The sequence below is a fragment of the Lithobates pipiens genome, unplaced genomic scaffold (assembly GCF_037356315.1).
Source record: "Lithobates pipiens isolate NorthernLeopardFrog02 unplaced genomic scaffold, aLitPip1_a1.2 Scaffold_18, whole genome shotgun sequence".
Classification (NCBI taxonomy): domain Eukaryota; kingdom Metazoa; phylum Chordata; class Amphibia; order Anura; family Ranidae; genus Lithobates; species Lithobates pipiens.
Window position 1 is genome coordinate 125634191 of NW_027507758.1, and position 19982 is coordinate 125654172.

Genomic DNA, 19982 nt, shown 5'->3' on the forward strand with positions numbered 1-19982 from the left:
CTGTCCAAGGATGTCGGGGACAAGATTGTAGACCTGCACAAGGCTGGAATGGGCTACAAGACCATCAGCAAGAAGCTTGGTGAGAAGGAGACAACTGTTGGAGTGATTATTCGCAAATGGAAAAAATACAAAATAACCAGCAATCACCCTTGGTCTGGAGTGCCTGCAAGATTTCTCCTCGTGGGATAACGATAATCATGATAAAAGTGAGGGATCAGCCCAAAACTACACGGGAGGAGCTTGTGAATGATCTCAAGGCAGTTGGGACCACAGTCACCAAACTAACCATTGGTAACACAATACGTCACCATAGATTGAAATCCTGCAGGACCCGCAAGGTCCCCCTCCTCAAAAAGGCACATGTACAGGCCCGTCTGAAGTCTGCCAATGAATATCTAAATGATTCAGAGAAGGGTTGGGAGGGAGTGCCGTGGTCAGATGAGACCAAAATTGAACTCTTTGCCATTACATCGACTCACCATGTTTGGAGAAAGAAAAATGACCCTAAAAACACCATTCCTACAGTCAAGCACAGAGGTGGAAACATAATGTTTTGGGGCTGTTTCTCTGCTAAAGGTACAGGTCGACTTTGCTGCATTGAGGGGCCAATGGACAGGGCCATGCATTGTAAAATCTTGGATGAGAACATTCTTCCCTCAGCCAGAACACTGAAGATGGGTTGTAGATGGGTCTTCCAGCATGACAATGACCCAAAAACATACCGCCATGGCAAGAAAGGAGTGGCTCATGAAGAAGCTTAAGGTCATGAAGTGGCCTAGCCAGTCTCCAGACCTTAATCCTTTTAGAACATTTACAGAGGGAGCTGAAACTTTGAGTTGCCAAGCGACAGCCAAGATACCTTAAGGTTTTAGAGCAGATCTGTAAAGAAGAGTGGACCAAAATCCTTCCTGAGATGTGTGCAAACCTGGTAATCAACTACAAGAAAGGTCTTACCTCTGTGCTTGCCAACAAGGGTTTCTCCACAAAGTACTAAGTCATGTTTTGCTTGGGGATCATATACTTATTTTACTCACTGATTTGCAACTCAATTTATAACATTTGTATCGTGTTTTTTTTTTCTTCTGGATTTTCGGTTGATATTCTGTCTCTATCATTTAAAATACACGTATGATAAAAATGATAGACCCTTCATTTCTTTGGAAGGGGGCAAACTAAGGCCTCTTTCACACGGGGCGGATCAGTAATGATCCGCCCCGTGATGATCCGCTCGCTCAGCGGGGATCGCTCCGTTGTCCCCGCTGAGCCGCCGGCGGACAGGGTGGTCTCCGCACACTGTGCATGGACCGCCCTGTCAGCTCTCCGCTCTCCTCTATGGGGATCGGACGAGCACGGACCGTCTGTCCGTGTTCGTCCGATCCGCTCTGCAGACGGACAGAAAAATAGGATTTTCCTCCGTCTGCAGAATCGGACAGTTGCGGAGGCGGACAATCGCGGGTGTCTGCGGATGCTCATCCGCAGACACCCGCTATCCCATAGGGATGAATGTATGCCCGTATTTCATCCGCAAACGGATGGATGAAATACGGACATACCATCCGCATGTGTGAAAGGGGCCTTACAAAATCTGCAGGGGATCTAATAATTATTTCCCCCACTGTACTATGATAGGTGGCTTGATTCGAGCGTGTGGACTTACTCAATTGTGTTTGTTTTTTTAAGTTCTATTTACATAGGAAACAGAATAGTTTTAACCTTTCAGGAAAGAGGGAGTAAAGGGTGTAAGGCAAGGGTCTCAAACTAGCAGCCCTCTAGCTGTTTGCGAAACTACAAGTCTCATCTTGCTTATGCCTGTGGAAGTCATGCTTGTAACTGTCAGCTTTGCAATGCTTCATTTTCAACAGCTGGAGGGCTGCCATTTTGAGACCCCTGGTGTAAGAGAACCAACACTGCAAACTGGGCACTCTGCGCTACTTGGTTACTGGACAAATATAAACATTGAATAGACGATTAAATCCATGATGTGGAAGCCAGAAACAAAAGTAATACCTGTCTTCAAAGAAGATTTGATGATTATTTTTATTGTGAAATGAATGATTTTAATTTTATTTTATGACTTTTTAAGAGAAGCTAGTGAGGATGAAGAAGAAAGTGAAGGTGAAGAAGAAGATGAGGGAGAGGATCAGGACAATGACTACGAGGAGGATGAAGAAGAAGAGGAGGAGGATGAGGAGGAAGAAGAAGGGTTGGACCTCACTGCTAAAGAGTTCATCACCCTGGGAGATTTTCAAGCCCAGCAGAAAGACGATCTGACTTTTAAGGTAAATGTAAATGCTTATTTTTATTATTTATTATCCTTCTAAGATCCATTACCTGTTTTGGTTCTCTTAAGTTGATGCATGTTCAGCAGGAAAAAAATACACAATGCTGTAGGCAAATAAAATTTATATAATTTTTTCACACAAATAGAGCTTTCTTTTGGTGGTATTTGATCACCACTGGATTTTTTTATTTTTATTATATAAATGAAAAAAAGACCGCAAAATTTCAACTTTATGGTCCCTGCCCTTATTTCCAATAGTGACATGCCACACCCACATTTCCAATAGTGTCAGGCCCCGTCCACATTTCCAATAGTGACAGGCCCCGACCACATTTCCAATAGTGGCAGGTCCGCCCACATTTCCAATAGTGGCAGACCCGCCCACATTTCCAATAGTGGCAGGCCCCGCCCACATTTCCAATAGTGGCAGGCCACGCCCACATTACCAATAGTGGCAGGCCCCGCCTACATTTACAATAGTGACAGTCCCCGCCTACATTTCCAATAGTGACAGGTCCGCCCACATTTCCTATAGTTACAGGCCCTGCCCGCATTTCCAATAGTGACAGGTCCCACTCACATTTCCAATAGTGACAGGCCCCGCCCACATTTATAATAGTGACAAGCCCCATCCATATTCCAGCGGTGACAGGTACTGCACACATTTCCAATAGTGACACGCCCCACCCACATTTTCAATAGTGACAGGCCCTGTCCACATTTCCAATAGTGACAAGCCCCGCCCACATTTCCATTAGTGACAAGCCCCACCCACATTTCCGCCTTTTCATGTTCCTTGTGTGTAGAGTCAGTGATCAATGCTAAAAAATATATAATGCATGTTAATAAGTATACTTATTTACCCACTTGTCACTTTATCACAGCACAGATCGGCAGGGGGTGTGTGTGTGCACACCCCAAACCCAAAAGACAGGCAGCAACGTACAGGTATGTTGTCCAGTCTGCCTGTGCCACCTGTCCACAGTAAATCTACTGTGGGCTGGTGGAAAGTTAAAAAAATGAAGTATAACAAAATGTAAATAATGAAAACTAAATTAAAAGCAACTCAGCTTTGCGCACACCTGAAAATGCAAGCACGTATGTATTTAAATGGCGAGTGTACCATACCTGTTTTACATCACTAGGAACATCGGAATGAGAGTTATAATTCTAGGGGCATCTCACCTATTGATAATTTGGGTGCCGTAATTCTTCACAATTTAATATGCGCACAGTTTTGACACCGATCATGACACATGTGGTATCTATTTGCTCTACACTACCTCATCTTTTTTATCTTGTACAAAAAAAATGGATATTAAGTTTATTTTGTGTGCATTTAAATTTATTTTATTATATTTATTTTTCCTGAAAAAATGTATTAGATAAACAGGTAAGAAAATATTGTGCACATAGAAAATTCCAACTACCGTCTTTTTTTTTTTTTTTTTTTCCTGGCCCTCTGCTTTCAAAAAATATGTACAATTCTGGGGGTTTTTAATTAATAATATACTCAATAAATGCTGATTTTAACATGTGCGCAAAATGATAAAAGACGCAGACCAGGACACTTGGGAGCAAGCCCCCACGAATGCACCCATAGAAAGTGGCTTTCTGTGCAGGCACGTGGCAGGGTGGAGGAGCCAAAAGTGCTGGCGGGGGACCTGAGAAAAGTAGGACCGGGGCTCTTCTGTCCAAAATCATTGCACAAAGCAGATAAGTATGACTGGTTTCTTTTAATTTAAAAAAAAGGAAGCTAAGTTAATGTCACTTTAATTTATGGTGCAGGTTATTGCACATTGAGCCAAAATGTTTAAAAAATACAATGGAATCCCTATGAGCTAAAACATAACGGATATGAAGGATTTAATTGCTATGTTCCTAGTTACTATGGTATTACTATTGTTGTGCTTTAGAAGCTTGTGCATAAACTAATCAATATTATTATCATTATTATTGATGGTAAATAAAGTTAATGCCTGTATTACTACCACTCTCCAAACTGAACTCCAGTCAAGCAGCAAAAAAGTAAAAATACATACTGTATGTGGGCACTGCCTGTAAGATCTGTAATTATGCTTAGCCAGGCTTGTGATGGCCCCTCCCCAACCAGACAGCTTATTCTGGGCTTGTTATCCAAAGCAGTAGCTGTGCTGCTTGTCTAAGACACCCTCAGCTTGCTTGCACACTGAGCTCCCATCCCCAACACACACATTGGTCTTTGCCCAGTATCTCACTTCCAGCGCACACACATCATTCTTTCCTTCTGCCCTTACCCCAGCACATACAGTCCCCAGTTCTCTGCAGTGACGCATACATCTTTTGTTTTTTCTGGGTTTTCAGAAAGGAGAAGTATTGCAGATTCTAAATAGGAAGCCTGATGGTTGGTGGGTGGCTCAGAACTCAAAGGGAATCAGGGGTCTTGTACCAAAGACCTACTTGCAGGTAAGTCATTAGCTGTATTTTTGGAGTTGTTGCCTTGATGTTATCATATATACAGTATATAATAAGAGTGATAAGTGATTCGACAAATAAATTGGTACAAAAAAATGTATCCACTACCTATAAGCTAGTGGTTCTCAACTCCGGTCCTCAGGACCCACTAACAGGCCAAATTTTAAGTATTATCTTTGGGAGATGCAGACTAGGGTACAGCAATCACTGAGAAGCAGTTGATATCACCTGTGATGTATTTAAGTTATCTTGCAAACCTGACCTGTTAGTGGGTCCTGATGAGAGGAGTTGAGAACCACTGCTATAAGCAAAAAGTGCAAAAAAAAGGGGGTGGGGGCATTTTCTAAAAAAATAAAAATCCAGCACTATGAACAATCAGCATTCGCTTTTGTGTAGGCCACCACTCCATTTCCTAAATCCTGTGTTCGTGCGTATGTAATGTAATGAGTAATGAGCTTCCCTCTTTCGATGTGTACCTTCATCATGAACGTCATCAGATAACAAAACGTGCTGGGAAAGAGTGGCTTCACACACTGACACAGGATTTGGACATAGTAAGGCTATACAAAAGTGAATGCTGAGTATTCTAAAGGTCCATACACACGATCAGACTTTTTGACAAACATGCAAATTGGCTGTTTTGGAGCAACATCCAACCGTGTGTACGCTCCATCGGACAAACTTTTTTGGTTTTCATCTGACTTTTGTTGGCTGTGCGAACGGACAAACTTTCTGGCAATAAAAGTCCAATGGAGCAAAGTCTGATCGTGTGTACAGAAAACCATAGGACTTTTTTACAAAGTACAAACAGGCATGCTCAAAACCAATGCAAAAGATCAGACAACAATACAGAAGTTGACCAAAGGTGGCGGTAAAGAGCAGAAAAACCACATGATTTGGTGAAAGTTGGCTGAAAAAGTCCTGCTGTGTGTATGCAATACAAGTTCAGGGCCGATGCCCTTTGTACAAAAATCCATGGGAAAGTTTGTACAAAGTCCGATCGTGTGTATGAGGCTTTAGTGCTGGCTGCAGCTCTGCCTTTGTAAATATATTATTTGGGGCTTTTAATAAAGATACTATTTTATGCTATGAGCTTCTTCTTTTATTGAAACATTATTTAAAAAATCAACAATTTTATTTCAGCTGATAATACATTGTGGCCGTAATAGGCCCAATATATACAATTATGCCGCGTACACATGACCATACTTTCCGGCAGACTAGGTCCGACGGTCTTCCCGACGGACTTTTGACGGAGTTCTGATGGACTTCCGAATGAACGGACTTGCCCACACACACAAACGGACTAAGTCCTTTTCGAAAGTCCGTTCATTTTTAACGTGATGATGTATGACTGGACGAAAAAAAGGAAGTTCAATAGCCAGTAGCCAATAGCTGCCTTTGTGTCGTATTTAGTCCATCGGACCAGCATACAGACGAATGGTTTTCCCGATAGGAAATGAGTCCGACGGACAGATTTGAAACATGTTCTGTTTCTAGGTCCGTCTGATTTTTTATTTTTTTTTAAACGATTGGATTATCCCACACACGATCGGATTGTCTGACAGACTGATCTTGTCGGACCTAGTCTTCTGAAAAATACGGTCGTGTGTACGCGGCATTAGATGCCCCAAATAACAACAGTAACATTTTGACATAGTTATTTATATGAAGCCTAACGTGTTTCAACTTTAAAGTCTTCTTCAGGGGAAGAGGATGTTGATCTGAAATGAAAATACATCTATACAAAAAAAAAATGTTCATGGATATCAAATATTGGATAATTGTTACTTGTTGAAGGTTATTTAGGCTTACATAAACCAACTGACAAAACATCAAAAAGTACCAGCCAGCCAGTCAAATATATGTCATGAGTCACCACTCTACCCGATTGTTAAAAAATTAGGAAGCACAAAGTACGCCAAGTTGTGTCTTCTCTGGATGTAAAAGAGAGCTTACAAAAAACAGGACTTTTTTTAGGCATCAAAAATATTAGTATTAACCATTTGACCTTCGGAAAATTTTACCCCCTTCATGACCAGGTCATTTTTTTTTCTATTCGGCTTTGTGCTACTCTAAAGTGGTTATAAGGGCATTCTATGGATTAAGATGAACCTTGTATGTGCAGCAGCCTCTGTAAAGCCAATCTCGAATCAGCGATGTTGCACAAGAGATTTGGCTGTCCGGGACTCTCCCTCCCGATTGGCTGAAACACAGCAAGGGGCCATTGGCTCCTGCTGCTGTCAATCAAAGTCTGTGAGCCAATGAGGAGATGGCCGATAAGACACACAGAGCTGTGGCTCGGTTCGGGTGCCCCCATAGCAAACTGCTTGTTGTGGGGGCACTTGATAAAAGGGGATTGTAAGAAATAGTTAACAAAGCTCATGGATCACCTTAATACCACATTATTAATAATTTTGTTTCATTATTTCTCAACTGACAGGTATACAGTGGAGACAATCACAGCCCTGATCCTAATGAGGGGGAAAGCGCAGAGGAGGAGGAAGAAGCAGCTGAAGAAGCTACTGACAGTAAAAATAGGTGAACTGATTATTGTAATATTCACTATTTGCTGTACTACAGTTCACTTTGCTCCCCCTTGCAGAATGTTACAAGTATGCTTATACACTATCTAATAACATGAATTAAGCTTTTATTTTGTCCAAAGAGTAAGTAAAGTGGCAGAAACATTTTTTATTTTTTTTGCATCTTATGATTCTGCCAATAAGACACTTCCTGTCCTAGGATGATAATATTTGTTCACTACTCTGTATCTATGGAGGAGTAACATTGCCACTCTAGGCTGCTCTTTTAGTTTGGGATACAAACCCTTCCCCTCTGCTCATCTTCTTTACATAGAAGATTGTTGCTTTGTAGTTCACAAAAGATATCCAAGAAAGTACAGGGAAAGGCCTATGGCTTATATTCTCCCTAAGGTGGTCTCTTCTTTTCATCCCACTCTGGTCATTGTTCCCACATCTCTTATGTCCTGCCTCAGTGCATCACAGGGAGGTTTATCTCCATTGTTTTCTTTTACAAAAGTTTTTATTATTATTAAGTGCATTCGAATACAATAGGCTTTCATACAAATCACAGTTCAGGTGTTTCACAGTATAATATTAAGTAAAGCAGGCTGTTGCCCAAACGATGCCAACATTTTCTGTGTCCGGGTGGACCCGGGTGTTCACATGACTGCAACAGAAGCTTGTCGTTCAATACTTTGACAGCCCATAGTAACCATCTACTGTAAATTGGAAAGAGCAAAGAAAGAAAGAGAAGAAAAAAAAAGGGGGGGTTGAGGAAGAGAGAGGGGAGGGGGGGAAGAGATTGGGCTCACAGGGTATGCACAGCCGATTCTTACAATGACAATATAGCGACATCGAATCTAGGAGAATAATGATACGCGATCCAGGGCTGCCAGACACGTAGAAACTTGGCATGAGTGTCAGAAAGAACAGAAGACAATTTTTCGTTGACCATAACCTCATTTAGCCGATTCTTAACTGCCTCGAAGCTCAGGGCTGGGGTTCTCCATGCTCTGGCTATTGTCAATTTAGCTGCAGTAAAAAGATGTTGCGCCAATTGGCGCTCTAGGCGCAATAGCGCAATGATTGGTTTGCCAAGGAGCGCCTCAAACGGATCCCTTTTAAGATTTACTCGAAGCAGGCTATGGAGCAATGCATACACCCTGACCCATAGTCTGCACACCCGCGGGCACGTCCACCAAATATGGGCCATAGTGCCCTCTTGTGCACATTCCCTGAAACAAAGAGGGGAATAGGATGGGGCAAAGCGAGCCAGGCGCGCCGGGGTATAATACCACCGGTATAACACCTTATATGCATTTTCCAGAATTACTACGTTGTGTGAGCAGTTGGATATGGCTAGGGTCATTGCCCGCCAGTTCTCCGGATCCAGCTTCCTCCCAAACTCCCTCTCCCATTGCAAATGATAAGTCCGCACTGGAGGTCTCCTCTTAGAGATCAGAGCTGAGTAAATCATAGATATCAGACCAGGAGAATGGGGCCTGGATCTGCAGATGCTCTCAAACGGCGTCAACCTGTAAGGGGCGTCCCGCGATTTAAGGAGACTCTGGAGGAAATGACGGATCTGCAGATATCTGTAATATTCTCGTAGCGGCAGGTCATGCGACGAGCGCAGAACATCATATGTTAAGATCCTAGTGGGAGTAAGCAAGGAATGTACGTCGCCAAATCCATTAATGGTCCACCACTTGAATTGCGCTGGGTGATCAAGACCCGGAGGGAAAAGCGGGCAACGCAAAAGCCGCAACAGTGGGAGATGGGGGGAAGCCAGCCCCGCCGAGTACTTCACCGAGTCCCAAACTCTCAGCGTATGAATCATACAAGGCCCCGTTATCTTAGGGCGATGTACAGGTGGGAGCCATGGTAATGAAGAGATTGGGATGGGGTCAGTCTCAAGCAGATCAATAGCCGCCCATAGCGGGAGTTGATACGTCTCATGGAGGTGAGAGAGCGGAGCAATGGTGGCAGCTACATAATAGTCTCTTATATTCGGGACCGAGAGGCCCCATCACGTCTGCTGGCGAACAGGATTTGTTTATTAATACGGGAGCGAGACGATCCCCAGATAAATTGCAGGATCCTACGCTGGTGGGTATTGAGGACGTGGGAGGGAATCGGGACGGGGAGGACCCGAAAATAGTAAAGTAGCTTCGGAAGGTACGCCATTCTGACGGCCGTTATTCTCCCAAACCACGAAAGAGGCAAAGAGGACCACGCCGACAACATGTCCGTTAATTTCGTGAATAATGGTGGATAATTCGCCTGATATAAAGCCTGATATGTCGATGTGAGATGGATTCCCAAATAAGGCAAGGAGGAGACCCACTGGTAAGGAAAGGCCGATTGCAAGTCCCTCAGTAACTCCGCAGAGAGGTTAGTCAACAATGCCTTCGACTTAGATGAGTTAATCTGGAGTCCTGAGAGAGACGCAAAGGTTTGCAACAATGCGTGTAAATTTGGCAGGGAAGTTCTAGGAGAGGTGACAGAAAGAAGAATGTCGTCTGCAAATAAGGAAATCTTGTGGGGGCAACCTGCTATTTCTATGCCCTTGATATCTGGATGAGCTCTTATTGCCTCCGCCAGAGGTTCCAGTGCCAACACAAAAAGAAGGGGAGACAGTGGACACCCCTGACGGGTTCCCCTGCTGACATTAAACATGGGGGGATTCAAATCCATAATATTTAACTTTTGCTCGTGGGGAATCATATAGGGCAGACATCCAAGCCATAAAGGAAGTCCCGAATCCATAATGCCGTAGGACAGACATGAGATAGGGCCAGGATAAGGAGTCAAAGGCCTTATTTATATCAAGGGAGAGAAGCATGGATTCCAGAGAGCGAGTCTGGGCTATATGTTGGAGTTGAACTATACGTCGTATTGCATCTCCCGCCTGTCTCTGAGGTACAAAGCCCACCTGATCTTTTTTTATTAACCGGGGAAGAAAAGAGTTTAAACGATTCGCCAGGATTTTTGTCAAGAGTTTCATATCTACATTAATGAGTGAGATAGGCCTGAAGTTGGCCCAAGATGAGTGGTCACGATCCGGTTTAGGAATCATCACCACGTTTGCTGTCAGAAGATCAGGGGTGAGAGGATAGCCGTTTTTCACCGAATTGTACATTGCCACCAGGTGGGGAGCTATCACCGATGCCAGCTTCCTATAAAAAAGCGCAGTATACCCGTCAGGCCCAGGACGTTTGCCCACCTTGAGTTCCTTTATTACTTGTAGAACTTCGGAGAGCTGAATATCTCTGTCCATGAGGGTAACGTGAGCCTCCGTTAAGGATGGGAGCGAAAGGCTTTCCAGGAAGTCCGTCGTGCCCCGAGCCACACTCCCCCCTGGTGCCTCGTATAGCTTCGCAAGGCGAAACGCGAATTCCTCCAGGACATGCTTTGGGTTTCCCGATAGGACATTGTGTCGATCCCGTAGGGTTATTGGGTTCAATCTAGGAGCAAAGGTTCGGAGTCTGTTAGCTAACATACGGTTTGGCCTATTTGCTCTCACATACCACCTCTGGCGGGACCAGCGCAATACACGCTCAGCGCCCTCCGTGAGACACAGATCAAGCTCCGATCTAGCTAATTCCAGCAACTTACGGTTGCCCGGAGTGGGAGATTGTTTAAAGTTCTCTGATAGAGACACCAATCGGGACTCAAGCTCTTTCTGCTTTGCTTCTCTAGCCCTCTTACGGGCTGAAGCCAGACCAATTATCCGACCCCGCAACACCGCTTTATAAGCCTCCCAAAGGACCACCGGAGACTGCACCGAGCCCAAATTTTCACGAAAGTAGTCCTCCGAAGCCTTAACAATATCTGCTGTCACCCCCGCATGTGAAAGAAGGGAATCATTCATCACCCAGGGAGAAAACCGAGGCCTATCTAGGATAGAGTGACAGACTACTAACACTGGATCATGATCCGACCAAGGGACAGCCAAAATTGAAGCCGATACCACCAACGGAAGATGACGTCTGAGCATAAACATATGGTCTATCCGTGAGTGAACCTGATGGGGGTGAGAGTAATGGGTGTAGTCCCTGCCCTGTGGATGACACTCCCTCCACAGGTCGACCAAGTCCAGCGCCAGTAAGGAGGACGTAAATTTCTTAGCCCCTGCCGATTGTCCATTTCTCTTGGGCGGATGCTTATCTAGTTTGGGATTTAATATAAGATTAGAGTCACCTGAAAGAAGGAGGGTGCCCCTGCAGTGGGACATAAGCAGGGCGCAGACATGGGTCAAGAAAGGCCCCGGATTTACATTCGGGGCATAGTACGTAAGTATGGTAACCTCCGTGTCATGAATGGTGCCTTGGAGCAAAAGGTACCGTCCGTTAGGGTCTGCAATCTGTTTAGTACAACTAAATGGAACAGATTTTCGAAAAGCCACGAGAACCCCCCTTTGTTTAGTGGGAGCATTTGCAAAAAATACCTGAGGGAACTGAGCATCGAAGTACTTAGGATGAGAGGTCTCGGAAAAATGTGTCTCCTGTAAACAAGCAATGTAAATTTGTTGCTTGCGCAGATATTTAAAAATCTTCACCCTCTTATGGGGTGAGTTCATGCCCTGAACATTCAGGGACAACCAGTTAATCGTCATTGGGACAGCACTGAATGGCCATCAACCTTGAACCAGAGCACACGCCCTGCGAACCCAGAGGGGAAAAAAAGGGATAGAAGCAGTGAAGATAGAGAGGGAAGAAAGAAGTAATATATCACATCAGGAAAGGTAGTAGAGTCATGCAATGCTGTGAACAAATAACTCTGTAACATTAAGGTTGCTATGAGTCGTGGGTTAACCATCCCACTACCTGGTCGGGTGTTGATTCGAACGTTAGTTCGGATCAAGTACCACATCATGAGGGTGCAGTGGTCCGTCGGAGACCACTTGGCTTAACTGAAACCATAACCATGAATATAAAGAACATGTCAACAATGGCATATAGATGTAAACCCCAAGAACTAGTAAAAAACTGAAAACAATAACTTAAGACAAAAAGAGAAAAATTTCACCATCCGCCTCCCCCTCCCCCCCCCCAAAAAAAACAGGTCAATACATGTGGTGACCCCCTGTCCATAAATAATCAACATGAACCCGGTGTCAGCTAAGTGGAACCCAAACAATGCCTCAGTATACAGAGATCAGGGCCATGAGGGGCGAGGGGGGGGGGGGGGAGAAAAAAAAAAAGGAAAAAAGAAGGGGGTATAAAAGGGAATGGGGATTTGAAAAAGCCTATGCGATTGGGGGGGGGGGCGGCAGTCAATACCAAAAGTGCATCATTTGTCCAAAAAATAAAAATAAAAAATAAAAGGACCAAAACAGGTTCCCTGCCAGTCATCAGCAGCTGGCAAGGTGGATCATTACCGTCCAAAGTTGAAAACCAGCACAGTCTGACTGTAATCAAATACCGACCAGCTTACCACTCCTCAGTATCGTGGGTCGGAGGTGTCTCGCTCCAGTCTCCTGGTGGCGTTAGTCGCAGCTTGTTCAAGAGGCTGAGGTCTCTCTGCTGTACAAAGGCAGGGAAAAAGAACAAAAACAAAGCACAAACTTGCAAAAGGTAGGGACAACCGTTTTCTAGCGATGTCCGTCTGTAGAGGCTTCATGAAACCTCTGAGCCTTGAGAATGCGGAGGGCTTGGGATCCGTGCTGTGAGGATTGTGAGGATCTCGGTGGGGCCCGAGAGGGACCCGGTCGGGCCACTGCTGCTTCGGGTTGAGAAGGAGGGAGGTCAAACTGTAGCTCCTGGAATTGCCGCCTCAGATCCGGCAAAGATGAGGCATGAAACTGACGGCCCAAATGATAAAAGGAGAGTTTAAAGGGGAACCCCCACCGGTAGCGGATGTTTCTGGCTTGCAGGATTTGCAGATAGGGCTTCATATTCCGCCGTTTAGCGATAGTGACCGGGGAAAGATCTGCGAACAATTGGAGGGAGTTTCCCTGGAATGGAATGTCCGGTAATTCCCTGGCCGCCTGGAGAAGTCGTTCCTTGGTTCTGTAGAAGTGAAATTTTATAATCACATCTCTAGGGGGGCCCTCAGTTGGTTTGGGAGCGAGGGACCTATGGATCCGGTCGAATTCCAGGCGTTCCGTGGGAATATCAGGTGCAAGCTCCTGAAAGAACGCTGTAGCTGTACCCTGGAGATCCGTAATGGTCTCTGGGAGGCCGCGAATACGCAAATTTCCTCTGCGGGCCCTATTTTCTGAGTCCTCAAGTTTGTCCTGGAGTGTTACAAGTTCCGCATTCAGTTTCTCCACCTCTTCCTCATGACCCTCCAGTACCGTGGTTGTTAGGTCCATCCGTTCCTCCAACTGATTAGTGCGGTGGCCTAGCTCCTTAAGACCCTTCACCAGTTCAGCAGACAGTTTACGAGAGGCCGAGGTGATCTCGTCCCGTACTATGGTGCGGAATTTCTGTAGCAAAGCATCAGAGTTAGTGTCCACAGGGCTGGCTAGGTTAGAGGGAAACTGTGACAGGCTATCGTCAGAGTGCTGTGTGGTGTCATCAGGTTCCGGCGGTTCGGGCGCCATCTTACCCTTCCCTTTCGCCTTCCCACGGACCGGAGAGGATTTCTGCTGTGATCTGTTGCGGGGACGGTTCCGGGGTGTATTATACATACCCGCCGGTAGCCCAAAAGCGCATGCAGTAGTTGGGGCAGATGTGACAAGAAATGCTAGATGAATATGCCTTATCAGCCAAGTGTAATGTTCCGACGGCGCGGTGCTAGGGAATTACGTTGCCATTTTCCCAGCTACCGCGTATGCACTCCCAGTTAAGGTGTATGTTATCACATGTCCATCTCCAGGCCCTCCAGGGCCTCTATATACTGGGTCGATGGGATGCAGTACAGGGGGGGGGAGCAGAAAGTGCCTTAGGAAGTGTGAGGGGCCTGTAATGGTGGACTGGGTGGACCAAGATGGCCACCGCCTACCTCAGTCTGCAGTGTGTCCTCAGTAGTAGTGTGCGGGCTGCCAACACCGGTCCTCTCCACCGAATTCCACTCCCAGGCCTCAGGGGGGCTCCTCCGACACCCGATGGGTGGGTGCGTGTCACCGCTGTCCGCGCGGCCCGCGGTACGCGAGCGCGGAGGCTTCGGCGTCCCTGTAGGCCGCAAGATGGCGGCCGGCGTCCAGGCAATGCGGCAGGCCTCGGGCCTAATCGCGGGGCCCCGGCCGGACCGGAGCAGTAATACCGGGATAAAAACGTTCCCGGGACTCTTGGGGAGTAGGCTGAGGTGCCCGCCGGCCTGAACCTTGCCTTGGAACGGCGGATGGATGAGGATTAATTCTCGGCCGGCGGAGCTCAGCCGAGATGCGTCCTCTCCCCAGCACTTCCGGTCTATCTCCATTGTTTTCATGTGGTTGGGCTCACTGAGTGTCTTTTTGTCATACCGGACGATCCCCATAGGGGGCAGCCTGCCTCTCATTCCACCATTTTTAAGTGAATTTGGCAGCCTATAAACCTATAGGATTTAGGATAAGATTCCACCTTTTCCTGTCTAGACACATTCTACATCTATTTCTGCTTTTTGCAGTCAAGCATCCAATATTGCAAGGCAACCACTGCGCCTTCAGTAAGGTTGAAAAGAAATGAGTAAAGGAGGAGCTGCCCTGTTTGCTATTCGACAGTTTGCTGCCCCTGCAACCACAGCTGTCAGTCCACTTCAGACAACCTCATAAACATACATCTGTCCTGGGATTTACTGCTAGTCAGCAACAGCCCTGAAGAAGGGGGAATCCTTTCTCCCAAAATGTGTTGACTTGATGTACTCATTGGTACTCTCAATAAAAGTCTTGATTCGACTTCAAACACACAATTGTTTTGGATACTCGGGGCTCCTCCTTTTCACATTTCTTCTCAGCCTTGCATGAGAAAACAACCTTATGGTCGTACCAAAAAGGCAGCAGCCCGGACCCAAGAGGGTCCACAACCACTCTCCACCATCAAACACATTCCTACAGGAGGAAATTCTTTCAATCCGCACTCATAACCGCCAACCCAGGACCAGCATCCGACTTCAGTGTGATCTCCAACACGTACGAGATACCTGCTCTTCAGGGCACTAATTTTCAGCGTTCTACCAGTCAGATGTTTTGGCCTTAGCTGATGCAAGCTTCAGACATAAGGTCCTTCAGGCAGTCAATTGAACATGTGTCTAGCCCAGTTTTACTGTTCTCTTGCTCCTGTTGGCATATTTTTTGCTGTGTTGCCCACCCTTTAAACGAGTTTAAAGAAAAGGATTTTGCAATTACTTAAATTCTGTCCTCTCTGTACTTTAGCAAAGTAATTTGTTATGTGAATGGTTCAAGGATTTTTCTGTAGTCTAGCAAATTTTATTTAACTCGAATTCCCTGCTGTAATTATCTACAGTGATTCATCAGTGTCTATGGAAGAGGTCTTTTCTAACCAGTTGTGGACATTGGGGTACATTAATGTACTCAGAGGCCTTAATATTTAAATCTCCAGGCACAAAAACACTCATTTAAATACGTTTCCCAATAATGGACATTTTTACAGCTGCTGCTTTTGGTTTCTGCAGTCAATAAACTCCCGAGCTTGTTATCCTATGTGTCCATGCACACATAGGCTGTTAGCAGTCTTTGGCAGGGACGTTTTCTAGCTGGAAAAACTCCCCAGAACTAGTGGGCTTTGAGAGGAGTTTTTCAGCTGTAAAAATGCTCTAACTCTGTAAAATAGCTGAAAACAGCTTAACTGCTTTCCAACCAGCTGCCGCAGTTGTACTGCGGCATCATGGCTCAGCTGCACGAATCGCCGCCATGTTACGTTGCTTCTTTTTATGGCCACTAGAGGCGTGCATGCACCGCCTGCTGCTCGCCCTGGAGCCCATGTGAGTGCCCGGTGGTTGCAATGAGCACTCGGCTCCAGCAAACGCTCGTGACACGGCGAGAACCGGGATCTCTGTGTGTAAACACAGAGATCCCGGTTCTCTGAGGGGAGAAGAGACAGATCGTGTATTCATACAAAGTGTGAACACCGATCTATCTCTTCCCCTAGCAAGTCCCATCCCCCCTTCAGTTAGAACACATAGTAGGGAACACAGTTAACCCCTTGATCACCCCCTAGTGTGGTTTACAGTAATCAATGCATTTTATAGCACTTTCGCTGTATAAATGACAATGATCCCAAAAATGTGTCAAAATTGTCCGATGTGTCCGCATAATGTCGCAGTCACGATAAAAATCGCAGATTGCTGCCATTACTAGTAAAAAAAAAAATAATAATAAAAATGCTATAAATCTATGTCCTATTTTGTACTCTATAACTTTTGTGCAAACCAAGCAATATATGCTTATTGCGATTTTTATTTAAAAAAAATATGTAGAAGACTTCTATCGGCCTAAACTGAGAAAAAAAATTAGCTTTTTTAAAAAAAAATGGAGATATTTATTATAGCAAAACGTACAAAATAAAGACCGCAGAGATGATCAAATACCACCAAAAGAAATCTCTATTTGTGGAAAAGGACGTCAATTTTGTTTGGGTACAACGCCGCACGACTGCGCAATTGTCAGTTAAAGAGACGCAGTGCCGAATCTCAAAAAATGGCCTGGTCATTCAGCAGCCAATTCTTCCGCGGCTGAAGCGGTTAAAAACGGCAAAAACATTTTTGAGCTATAAGCTTTTATTGGGAATATAGTTTTGCTGAAAAACTCACTCTACAACTACAGCTTTCTACAGCTAACTGACTTTTTATAATGTCCATTGTGCATGAGGCCTAAGGGATATGAACCCACTTTGTGTGCATCATATGCATTTGCACACCCAGATAATACCTTGTATAAGTAGATGTGACATCATCACTGTGCTGTACATAGCCTGTATAGAAAGCAGAGCTGAGAGAAGCTCCACCCACTACAGGCTGCCTTTAGAAAACTACAGGAGTGGGTGTCGACTAGACCAGTCACCCTGCACAAGAAGAGAGAGCAACAGTGACCAGTCTTTATTAGAGGAAACTTCTACACCGAGTCAAAGTTTCACACTGGATTACTGAAAAGATCTGGAAGAAATACACAAAACACACCATGGTTCTAGTAAGAATACACGTGACTGTTATATTTAGATAATATTTGTTTAAAAAAGTAGAAGGAGCTGTTGCCCTAGGCCATGATATACCAAATGCGATTTATAGCTTGAGGTATACATTGACCCATGAGATTGGAGGGGACGTTGGATTTGTCCACAACCCTAAGGAGTATAATGCCTTATTGTCAAGCATGAGAGTGTGAGGCAATTCCTGCTAGTGTGTGTACAACTCATGGGGGAGTGGTGACGTGGTATGGAGTGGTTATCTTCCAATTGGGATCCTGCATGGACTTATTTATATGCTGTTCCAATCGTGGATATACTTATATTGGGCTTTGATATTTGTATTTGCACTTTTCCATCACTGGGTGTTTTTTAGTGCATTAATAATGCTAGTGCCACGATTTACCTCTTTTTGCTAAGACCGTGGTAGATTTGCTGATTTTTATTCTATACTCACTATATTAAGTAGCAGCTTTAGTAGATGTCTTCTATTTTGGCTCAGTGGTAAGATCAATCGATTAGTGAGGGTGTTCAAATACCCAGTGGAATTTTATACTGTTTTTTTAGTGCAGCATAATTATTTACATTATCTGCCTGACAATCTTATTTATTTAGATTGATGGAAAGCATCTTTCTGTCCTCTTGTTGCTGTAATTTAAAGTGCCCTATATGATGTGCTGTAATTGATAAAATATTTCTAATCCAATTTCCATATTAGACCTGAAACTGATTCAACTTCACAGCTGAGTGCCTCCAAGAGGACACAGGAGGTAGGTGACCAACATGATCCTGCTAATGGTATCATTCACAAATATAATGACTTTGATATTGACTTGGTATGATGTGCATATGTGAAGTAGAATAATAACGTATCCAACCAGGCAGGACTTCAGTGATGCAGGTTTATTAACAACTGGAAACATACAGATTTATTTTCAAAGTATTACAAGATGCAGGTCTAATTTATACAGTTTCTTACAATGCAAGCATATTAGGTACAACATGATTGGTTGCTACGGTCTATGTCAATGTAACTAACCATAAATCTGACACCTGTTGTACAACCAGACAAACTTATTCATTCCCAGAATTCCTATATGTTCATTAAAGTGATTTATAACTGGTTTTGTCCAATTAAAAACACCTGTGTAGAGACAATATGACACCCAGCTGTGTTAAATCAAACCCTCCTCGTCCTGATAAGACTTCACCAACGTCAAGGATAACAGATTTACGACTTTGGGAGAATGAACTTTCAATAACCCCACCTCATATTTTATACGTCTCACTATATAATCATATATGTATGTATTTTAACAGTTTTAATGAGGGCAAAATTAGATCTTTGTTTCACCCTTTCAAACTTAATTATTGTACTGTACATAACTTTCCCATATTCCACATAATTATTTCTAAACCACCTGCATAAGATGTTCTTCTCTTATCAGGCTGTAACTCAACTTCTGTCCAAGTTTTTCTTTTCTAATTAGCGCTTACTTAAAAACTTAAAATTAACTATCCTAATGGACTTTCACCCAGTAAACTATCTTATAAAAAATATGAGAAAGAAGCAGAGAGGTCATCTAAAGTTCAACATTTAAAAATGAAGACTTTCTACATCTATGGAATAACATGGTATACATTAATAAAGATGAATGATAATATTGATAAGACCACTACTATATAATAATAATAATAATAATTATATTATCAATAAAACATATGCAAATTAATATTAATAACTTAAAATATATATTGGTTATTATGAAATTCTACTACATATGCCTATTTGTTTTTCTTTTTCAGATGAGTGCCACTGATGCCCTGACCACTATGGGTACAATACCTGCTGGCTTCCGTTCATCAACCTTAGCCCAACTCTTAAAACAAGGTACTGTGTAATAGATGGTTTGAGTTGTCTTGGTTGTAACTTATACATATTTTCCTCAAATAAGCCAGAATAGGACTTGCTGCCTGTATCGTCCTTTTAGTGGTTGTACCAGGATGATACCTGCAGCTACAGGCATCATCCTGGTATCTTTTTTTCAGCTAGCGATTCCCTGTCATGTGAAAGCCATCCTTGTGGCTGATTAGCTGATGAATTGCTTTTTCAAGCAGCAGAACGGGCTCCTCCCCGCTGCCCACCGGCTCCTCTCTGGGCTCCCCTGTGTGATAGAGGAGTCTGGTATCCGATCTGGGGCTGGCTGCTGCCAGGTTAATAAAGAGAGAAACACTGACATTTTTTTATTTTTTTTGGAAGGCAGAGAACTTTTTTTTATTTTTGCTGAAAAATCCCTTTGAAAGACAGTGGCAATGGCTGTGGCAATCTTGAGTAAGGGCAGATGATTTATTTAGCATTTACTTCCTGGAATCCATCTGCCTTTAGCTCATGCAGACGGTAGGGGGGCTTAGCTGAGGAAAACCTCTTCCCCTCCTGAAGACTCCTGGGATGTATGACATCATTTGCCTGGGCCTGGAAACCAGGCCGCATTCCTGTTTGTTTCTAGTGTGAACTGGCCTTAAAACAAATAAATATGATATACTTTCCTATCTATTTACTAACGCTAGCAGCATAAGAATTAAAAATACCTAATGTTGACTGAGAAAGTGCAGTCCCCCTTTAAGCTACTAAAAGCTTGTAAAGGGTCTTAAAAG

General features: G+C 44.1%; 1 protein-coding gene across 4 annotated transcripts in view; it reads left to right on the top strand.

The window, feature by feature from the left end:
- NPHP1 (nephrocystin 1) overlaps nucleotides 1-19982 on the top strand; it is a 135874-nt gene that overhangs the window by 39909 nt on the left and 75983 nt on the right. For all 4 annotated transcript variants that reach the window (XM_077486091.1, XM_077486087.1, XM_077486088.1 and 1 more), the window contains exons 6-10: nucleotides 2084-2279; nucleotides 4625-4726; nucleotides 7179-7276; nucleotides 18046-18097; nucleotides 19134-19218. In XM_077486091.1, coding sequence (XP_077342217.1) covers nucleotides 2084-2279; nucleotides 4625-4726; nucleotides 7179-7276; nucleotides 18046-18097; nucleotides 19134-19218 — 533 coding nt within the window. The remainder of the gene's footprint in view (nucleotides 1-2083; nucleotides 2280-4624; nucleotides 4727-7178; nucleotides 7277-18045; nucleotides 18098-19133; nucleotides 19219-19982) is intronic.